Genomic DNA, 9,159 nt, shown 5'->3' on the forward strand with positions numbered 1-9,159 from the left:
GGGACAGTCTGGGGACATGGGGACAGTGGGGAAGGAGGAGTTCAACCATCTGCTGGGGACACAGCACGGTGAGGGGACATGGGGACAGCCCTGGGGACAGCCTGGGGACAGCCTGGGGACAGCCTGGGGACAGTCTGGGGACATGGGGACAGTGGGGAAGGAGGAGTTCAACCATCTGCTGGGGACACAGCACGGTGAGGGGACATGGGGACAGCCCTGGGGACAGCCTGGGGACAGTCTGGGGACATCCTGGGGTCATGGGGACAGATTGGGGATGTGGGGACAGCCCTGGGGACAGTTGGGGGCAGCCTGGGGTCATGGGGACATCCTGGGGACATGGGGACAGATTGGGGATGTGGGGACAGCCCTGGGGACAGCCTGGGGACATGGGGACAGATTGGGGACGTGGGGACAGCCTGGGGACAGTTGGGGGCAGACTGGGGTCATGGGGACATCCTGGGGTCATGGGGACATCCTGGGGTCATGGGGACAGATCGAGGACGTGGGGACAGCCCAGGGGTTGGGGACACTGTGCCGTGCCAGCAGGGGCTGTGGAAGGACAGGGTGACCCCAGGGCCACCCCGGGGTGTGTCCCCACCCCTGTCCCCTGGCCCTGTCACCCCCCAGTGTCCCTGTCACCCCTGATGTCCCCTGTCCCCCCCCCCGGTGTCCCCGCAGGTGACGGCGCCTCGGCCGTGTCCCCGCTGAACCCCGGGGAGCTGCTGATCGCCCTGCACAACATCGACTCCTCCAAGTGTGACATGAAATCCATCATCAAAGGTGGGGACACCCGGGGGACACCCAGGGGACACCCGGGGGGTGACAGGGACACCCAAGGGGTGACAGGGACACGTGACATGATGGGGACACGTGACATGATGGGGACACGGGACCTTTGTTCATCGACTGCTCCAAGTGTGACATGAAATCCGTCAGCAAAGGTGGGGACACCCGGGGGACACCCGGGGGACACCTGGGGGGTGACAGGGACACCCAGGAGGTGACAGGGACACCTGTCCATGGACTCCAGTCCCTCCCAGTCCCTCCCAGTGCCCATTTAATGACCCCACAGCCACCCACCTGTGCCCTTATAGTGCCCCCCAGGGCCCCCAGTGCCCTCCCAGTCCCTCCCAGTTCCCTTTTAATGCCCTTCCAGTCCCTCGCAGTCACTCCCAGTTCCTTCCCAGTGCCTCCCAGTCCCTCCCAACATTCTTTAAATCCCTCCCAGTCCCCTCCAGTCCCCTCCCAATCCCTCCCAATTCCCTTTTAATCCCTCCCAGTCCCCCCAAATCCCCTCCCAGTCCCCTCCCGGTTCCAACTCCCCTCCCAATAACCTCTGAGCCCCTCCCAATCCCTCCCAGTTCCCTCCCAATCCCCTCCCAGTCCCTCCCAGTGCCTCTAATCCCTTACAGTCCCTCCCAACATTCTTTAAATCCCTCCCAGTCCCCCCCAGTCCCCTCCCTGTTCCCTCCCAGACCCTCCCAGTCCCTCCCAGTCCCCTCCCAATCCCTCCCAGTCCCCCCCAGTCCCCCCAAATCCCCTCCCAGTCCCTCCCAGTCCCCCCCAGTCCCCCCAAATCCCCTCCCAGTCCCCCCCAGTCCCCCCAGTCCCCTTCCAGTTCCCTCCCAGTCCCTCCCAGTCCCCTCCCAGTTCCCTCCCAGTCCCCCCCAGTCCCCTCCCTGTTCCCTCCCAGTCCCTCCCAGTCCCTCCCAGTCCCTCCCAGTCCCCTCCCAGTTCCCTCCCAGTCCCCCCCAGTCCCCCCAAATCCCCTCCCAGTCCCCCCCAGTTCCCCCAGTCCCCTTCCAGTTCCCTCCCAGTCCCTCCCAGTCCCCTCCCAGTCCCCTCCCAGTCCCTCCCAGTCCCCCCAAATCCCCTCCCAGTCCCTCCCAGTCCCCCCAAATCCTCTCCCAGACCCTCCCAATCCCTCCCAGTCCCCTCCCAATCCCTCCCAGTCCCCCCCAGTCCCCTTCCAGTTCCCTCCCAGACCCTCCCAGTCCCTCCCAATCCCTCCAAATCCCCTCCCAGACCCTCCCAGTCCCTCCCAGTCCCTCCCAGTCCCCCCAAATCCCCTCCCAGTCCCTCCCAGTCCCCCCAAATCCTCTCCCAGACCCTCCCAATCCCTCCCAGTCCCTTCCCAATCCCTCCCAGTCCCCCCCAGTCCCCTTCCAGTTCCCTCCCAGTCCCTCCCAATCCCCTCCCAGTCCCCCCAAATCCCCTCCCAGTCTCTCCCAGTCCCTCCCAATCCCCTCCCAGTCCCCCCAAATCCCCGCCCAGTCCCTCCCAGTCCCTCCCAGCGCCCCCGTAATCCCTCCCAGCCCCATCCCAGCGTCCCTTTCGGTGTCCCCGCAGCCACCAACCTGTGTTTCGCCGAGCGGAACGTGTACACGTCGGAGGTGCTGGCGGTGGTGATGCAGCAGCTGATGGAGCAGAGCCCGCTGCCCATGCTGCTGATGCGCACGGTCATCCAGGCCCTGACCATGTACCCCCGCCTGGGGGGCTTCGTCATGAACATCCTCTCCAGGCTCATCATGAAGCAGGTCCAAAATTACCCCAAGATCCCCCTGAATTCACCCCAAGATTTACCCCGAAATCCCCCCCCCCAAAAAAAAAAATGCCGCTGAAATTACCCCCAAAATTCAGCTGGAAAAGGAAAAAAAAAAAAAAAAATCCACTCCAGTGAAATCACCCCGAAATTCACCCCCAGATCACCTCAAAATTCCACTGAAGTTCCCCCAAAAATCACCCCGAAATCCCCGTGAAATCCCCCCAAAATCGCCCCAAAATGTGCCCCCCAAAAATTCCACCGAAATTACCCCAAAATTCAGCTGAAGAAAGAAAATCAACTCCAGTGAAATCACCCCAAAATTCACCCCCAAATCCCCTCAAAATTCCACTGAAGTTCCCCCAAAATTCACCCCAAAACCCCCGTGAAATCCCCACAAAATCGCCCCAAAATGTGCCCCCCAAAAATTCCACCGAAATTACCCCCAAATTCAGCTGGGAAATAAAAAATTGACTCCAGTGAAATTACCCCGAAATTTACCCCCAAATCCCCCCAAAATTCCACTGAAGTTCCCCCAAAATTCACCCCAAAAATTCCGCTGAAATTCACCCCAAAAATTCCCCCCAAAATTTCCCAGAAATTCCCCCCAAAATTCCCGCAAAAAAAAATCCCCGGAAATTACCACAAAATTCCCAAAAAAATTCCTTCACAAATCCCCCCCAAAATTCTCCAAAATCGCCCCAAAATTCGGGATATGGGACTTGGTGACCCCGAGGTGACCCTTTGGGGACACCTGGACAGGTAAAGGTGTGAGCACAGGTGACCTCTGACCCTTTGGGAACACCTGGACAGGTAAAGGTGTGAGCACAGGTGACCTCTGACCCTTTGGGGACACCTGGACAGGTAAAGTTGTGGGCACAGGTGACCTTTGACCCTTTGGGAACACCTGGACAGGTAAAGGTGTGAGCACAGGTGACCTCTGACCCTTTGGGAACACCTGGACAGGTAAAGGTGTGAGCACAGGTGACCTCTGACCCTTTGGGAACACCTGGGCAGGTAAAGGTGTGAGCACAGGTGACCTTTGACCCTTTGGGAACACCTGGACAGGTAAAGGTGTGAGCACAGGTGACCTCTGACCCTTTGGGGACACCTGGACAGGTAAAGGTGTGAGCACAGGTGACCTCTGACCCTTTGGGGACACCTGGACAGGTAAAGTTGTGGGCACAGGTGACCTTTGACCCTTTGGGAACACCTGGACAGGTAAAGGTGTGAGCACAGGTGACCTCTGACCCTTTGGGAACACCTAGACAGGTAAAGGTGTGAGCACAGGTGACCTCTGACCCTTTGGGAACACCTGGACAGGTAAAGGTGTGAGCACAGGTGACCTCTGACCCTTTAGGAACACCTGGGCAGGTTAAGGTGTGAGCACAGGTGACCTTTGACCCTTTGGGAACACCTGGACAGGTGAGGCTTTTGGCACAGGTGACCCAAATGACCCCCAGGTGTGGCCCCCAGGTGACCCCAATGACCCCCAGGTGTGTCCCAGGTGACCCCAATGACCCCCAGGTGTCCCCAGGTGTCCCCAATGATCTCTAGGTGATTCCAGGTGACCTAGGTGTATCCCAGGTGACGCCCAGGTGTGCTCCCCAGGTGTGGAAGTACCCCAAGGTGTGGGAGGGCTTCATCGAGTGCTGCCAGAGGACCAAGCCCCCGTCCCTCCAGGTGTCCCCAGGTGTCCCCAGTGACCCCCAGGTGACGCCCAGGTGTGCTCCCCAGGTGTGGAAGTACCCCAAGGTGTGGGAGGGCTTCATCAAGTGCTGCCAGCGCACGAAGCCGCAGTCGTTCCAGGTGGTTCTGCAGCTGCCGCCGCCCCAGCTGGCCGCCGTCTTCGACAAGTGCCCCGAGCTGCGGGAGCCGCTGCTCAGCCACGTGCGGGCCCTCACACCTCACCAGGTGACACCTTCGGGGACAGGTGACATCCCCCTGGGGACAGGGGACACGCCCAGGGGATGGGGGATACGCCCTCGGACAGGTGACATCACAGGTGACATCCCCCTGTGGACAGGGGACAGGGCAGGTGACAAGTGCCCCGAGCTGCGGGAGCCGCTGCTCAGCCACGTGCGGGCCCTCACACCTCACCAGGTGACACCTTCGGGGGCAGGTGACATCCCCTGGGGCTGGGGGACACGCCCTCGGACAGGTGACATCACAGGTGACATCCCTGGGGACAGGTGACATGACAGGTGACAAGTGCCCCGAGCTGCGGGAGCCATGTGTGAGCCCTCACACCTCACCAGGTGACACCTTTGGGGACAGGTGACATGCCCAGGGGACAGGTGACATACCTTGATGACAGATGACCTCCCCCAGGGGACAGGTGACTTGCCCAGGGATGTCACAACCCCAGGGGACAGGTGACTCCCCCAGGGGACAGGTGACCCCCTCGGGGACAGGTGCCACCGCAGGTGTGTCACCGTGTCCCCCGCGTGTCCCCGGTGTCCCAGCAAGCGCACATCCCGCTGTCCACCATGGCCATCCTGGAGGCCACCACCCGCCACGAGCCCGAGGGGACACCTGCAGAGGTGGGCACACCTGGAGGGGTGGGGGCACCTGGAGGGGTGGGGACACCTGCAGAGGTGGGCACACCTGCAGAGGTGGGCACACCTGGAGGGGTGGGGACACCTGGAGGGGTGGGGACACCTGCGAGGTGGGGACACCTGGAGGGGTGGGGACACCTGGAGGGGTGGGCACACCTGGAGGGGTGGGGACACCTGGAGGGGTGGGGACACCTGGAGGGGTGCGGACACCTGAAGGGGTGGGGACACCTGGAGGGGTGGGGACACCTGGAGGGGTGGGGACACCTGCAGAGGTGGGCACACCTGGAGGGGTTGGGACACCTGGAGGGGTGGGCACACCTGGAGGGGTGGGGACACCTGGAGGGGTTGGGACACCTGGAGGGGTGGGCACACCTGGAGGGGTGGGGACACCTGGAGGGGTGGGCACACCTGGAGGGGTGGGGACACCTGCAGAGGTGGGGACACCTGGAGGGGTGGGCACACCTGGAGGGGTGGGGACACCTGGAGGGGTGGGCACACCTGCGGGGTGGGCACACCTGGAGGGGTGGGGACACCTGGAGGGGTGGGGACACCTGGAGGGGTGCGGACACCTGGAGGGGTGGGGACACCTGGAGGGGTGGGGACACCTGCAGAGGTGGGGATACCTGGAGGGGTGGGGACACCTGCAGAGGTGGGCACACCTGGAGGGATGGGGACACCTGGAGGGGTGGGGATACCTGGAGGGATGGGGACACCTGGAGGGGTGGGGATACCTGGAGGGGTGGGGACACCTGGAGGGGTGGAGACACCTGTGGGGTGGGGACAGGGGACAGGTGGGACACGGGAGGGGACGGGTGACAGGAGGGGACAGGGGACACCTGGGGATCCCCCACTCACCTGTGAGGACCCAGGTGACAGTTTTGGGGTCCCCCCCCTGTCCCCAGGAGAAGCCCAAGGAGGACCCCAAGTCCCGGGGGGGTCCCCAAAGCCAGGGGGGCGTTCCCAGCTCAGGCTCCTCCCCCTCGGAGCCCCCCCCGGATTTGGGGGGCTCGGAGCTGGAGCCCCCCAACATCTTCATCAGCGTCGCCGAGGATGAGGAGAGCTCGGGGGGGGGCGGGGACGCGTCCCCCCCACCCGACGGCGCCGCCCTGGAGACCCCCAAGGTGAGAGAGACCCCCCCCGAAAATGAGAGACCCCCCCAAAAATGAGAGATCCCCAAAAAAAGTGAGAGACCCCCAAAAAATGAGAGACCCCCAAAAAATGAGAGACCCACCCGAAAATGAGAGACCCCCCCAAAAATGAGAGATCCCCAAAAAAAGTGAGAGACCCCACCCCAAAAATGAGAGACCCCCAAAAAATGAGAGACCCACCCGAAAATGAGAGACCCCCCCCCGAAAATGAGAAACCTCCCAAAAAAAATGAGAGACCCCCCAAAAATGAGAGACCCCCCAAAAATGAGAGAGACCCCCAAAAAAAAGTGAGAGACCCCCCAAAAATGAGAGACCCCCCGAAAATGAGACTCCACTCCAAAAAATGAGAGACCCCCAAAAGTGAGAGACCCCACCCCAAAAAATGAGAGACCCACAAAAGTGAGAGACCCCCAAAAGAAAGTGAGAGACCCCCCCAAAAAAAGTGAGAGACCCCTCTCAAAAATGAGAGAACCTCCCAAAAAAGTGAGACGCCCCCAGAAGTGAGAGACCCCCAAAAGTGAGAGACCCCCCAAAAAAGTGAGAGACCCCCAAAAGTGAGAGACCCCACCCCAAAAATGAGAGACCCCCCAAAAAAGTGAGACACCCCCGAAAGTGAGAGACCCCCAAAAGTGAGAGACCCCCCAAAAAATGAGAGACCCCCAAAAGTGAGAGACCCCCAAAAGTGAGACCCCACCCCAAAAATGAGAGACCCCCAAAAGTGAGAGACCCCCAAAAGTGAGAGACCCCACCCCAAAAATGAGAGACCCCCCCAAAAAAGTGAGAGCCCCCCCAAAAATGAGAGACCCCCCAAAAATGAGAGACCCCTCCCCCAAAAATGAGACACCCCCCCAAAAAAAGTGAGAGACCCCCCCCAAAAAAGTGAGAGACCCCTCCCCGTTTTGTCCCCCCAAAATGAGACCCCTCCCCATTTTTGTACCCCCTTTTTTTTCGGGGGTGGGTGGGGACATTTCTAACCCCGCCCCCCCCTTTGTCCCCTCCCCCCCCAGGACCCCCCCCCGGGCACGGAGCCCCCCCAGCCCGACGCCCCCCCCGGCAGCCCCCCCTCGTCGGAGCCGCCTCCCCCCGGCACCCAAAGCCCCGAGGTGCCCCCGGGGGGGGTCCCCGATGTGCCCCCCGGGCCGGCCGAGGGCTGAGCGACACACCTGGGGACAGGTGACACACCTGGGGACAGGTGACACACACCTGGGGACAGGTGACACACACCTGGGGACAGGTGACGTCACTGGGGAGGGGTCAAATAAAAATCTGGGAGGAGTTCCTGGGCGGTCCTGGCTGGTTTTGGGGGCGTGGTCCTTGACAGGTGGCACACCTGGGGACAGGTGACACACCTGGGGACAGGTGACACACCTGGGGACAGGTGACGTCACTGGGGAGGGGTCCAATAAAAATCTGGGAGGACTTTTTGGGGGTTCTTGGCTGGTTTTGGGGCCATGATCCCTGACAGGTGACACACCTGGGGATGGGTGAGACACCTGGGGACAGGTGACATCACTGGGGAGGGGTCAAATAAAAATCTGGGAGGAGTTCCTGGGCGGTCCTGGCTGCTTTTGGGGGCGTGGTCCCTGACAGGTGACACACCTGGGGACAGGTGACACACCTGGGGACAGGTGACACACATCTGGGGACAGGTGACACACCTGGGGAGAGGTGACATCACTGGGGAGGGGTCGAATAAAAATCTGGGAGGAGTTTTTGGGGGTCCTGGATGGTTTTGGGGGGCATGGTCCCTGACAGGTGACACACCTGGGGACAGGTGACACACCTGGGGACAGGTGACACACACCTGTGGACGGGTGACGTCTTTGGGAAAGGGTCCAATAAAAATCTGGGAGGAGTTTTTGGGGGTCCTGGCTGGTTTTTGGGGGGTCCTGAGAGGGGGGCGTGGCCTCATGTTGTGGTAAGACAGCAAACCCAAAGGGGTGGGGTGTGAGGATGCAAATTAGGGGGTGGCGCCGGTGTTTCTGGGGCGTGGTTCGTGCCATTGCTGCCTTTGGGGCAGGGTTTTATAGGTGGGCGTGGCCTCTGGGGCGTGGTCTCAATTTTGGGGCGGGGTTGCGTCACCTGGGGGCGTGGTCTCATTTGGGGGCGCGGCTTCTGCCGCTTATTTGGGGGGCGGTCTCTCCATGTTTTGGGGCGCGGCTTCCCTCGCTCGTGGGCGTGGCCATGCCTTACATGGCCATCCCCTCCCTCTCTATGGGCGTGGCTTTCCGCTCTCCTCACTCCTTGATTGGCTTTCCCCCCTCCTCCATCGTGGGCGTGGCTCCCGGTGACTCAGCGCCGCCAATGGCGGCGGCCGCTCGCGCCGGCCTCTGAGGCGGCTTCCGGCGGCCATGGCGGCGGCGGCGGCGGCGGCGGCGGCGGCTCCGGGCCCGGCCGAACCTCCCGCGGCCCCTCCGGAGCTCAAGAGCCGCTTCCGAACCCGCGAGGGTTCCTACCGCCTGTTGGGCCCCGCCGCCGCCGCCTCCTCCTCATCCTCCGCCGCCGCCTCCGCCGCCGCCGCCGCCGGGTCCGGCCCGGCCGGGCTCCCCTCGCCGGGCCCCGGGGCGCTGCCGCCGGTGCGGCTCTCGGTGGTGAGGTTGGCCCGCAGCCGGAGTCCTCCCGGAGGGGGAGCGGCGGAGAGAAGCCGGGTGTGCTGTAACCTGGGCCGGGAGCTGCATTTCTACGGAGGGGCCGGAGCTGGAGGACGCGGGAGCCGGAGGGTAACGGGGGAGGAGAAGCGGGGGAGGAGAAGCGGGGGGAACTGAGGGGGAAAGCGGGGAGGATTGAGGGGGGAACCGGGGGGGATTGAGGGGAGAACCGGGGGGGATTGAGGGGAGAACCGGGGAGAACTGAGGGGAGAACCGGGGAGAACTGAGGGGAGAACCGGGGAGGATTGAGGGGGGAACCGGGG

General features: G+C 62.6%; 1 protein-coding gene across 1 annotated transcript in view; it reads left to right on the plus strand.

The window, feature by feature from the left end:
- Positions 1 to 8,098, plus strand: part of LOC136305837 (symplekin-like) — a gene marked incomplete at its 5' end in the record, with an annotated part of 42,399 nt that extends 34,301 nt beyond the window's left edge. Inside the window, 6 exon segments of the mRNA XM_066209152.1 lie at positions 679 to 780; positions 2,350 to 2,537; positions 4,280 to 4,645; positions 5,008 to 5,085; positions 6,003 to 6,221; positions 7,256 to 8,098. Of these exon segments, the coding sequence (XP_066065249.1) occupies positions 679 to 780; positions 2,350 to 2,537; positions 4,280 to 4,645; positions 5,008 to 5,085; positions 6,003 to 6,221; positions 7,256 to 7,402 (1,100 nt within the window).
- Positions 8,099 to 9,159: the final 1,061 nt, after the last annotated feature.

The sequence above is a fragment of the Chamaea fasciata genome, unplaced genomic scaffold, assembly GCF_029207755.1.
Source record: "Chamaea fasciata isolate MVZ Bird 193981 ecotype frontalis unplaced genomic scaffold, bChaFas1.0.hap1 SCAF_693, whole genome shotgun sequence".
Classification (NCBI taxonomy): Eukaryota; Metazoa; Chordata; class Aves; order Passeriformes; family Sylviidae; genus Chamaea; species Chamaea fasciata.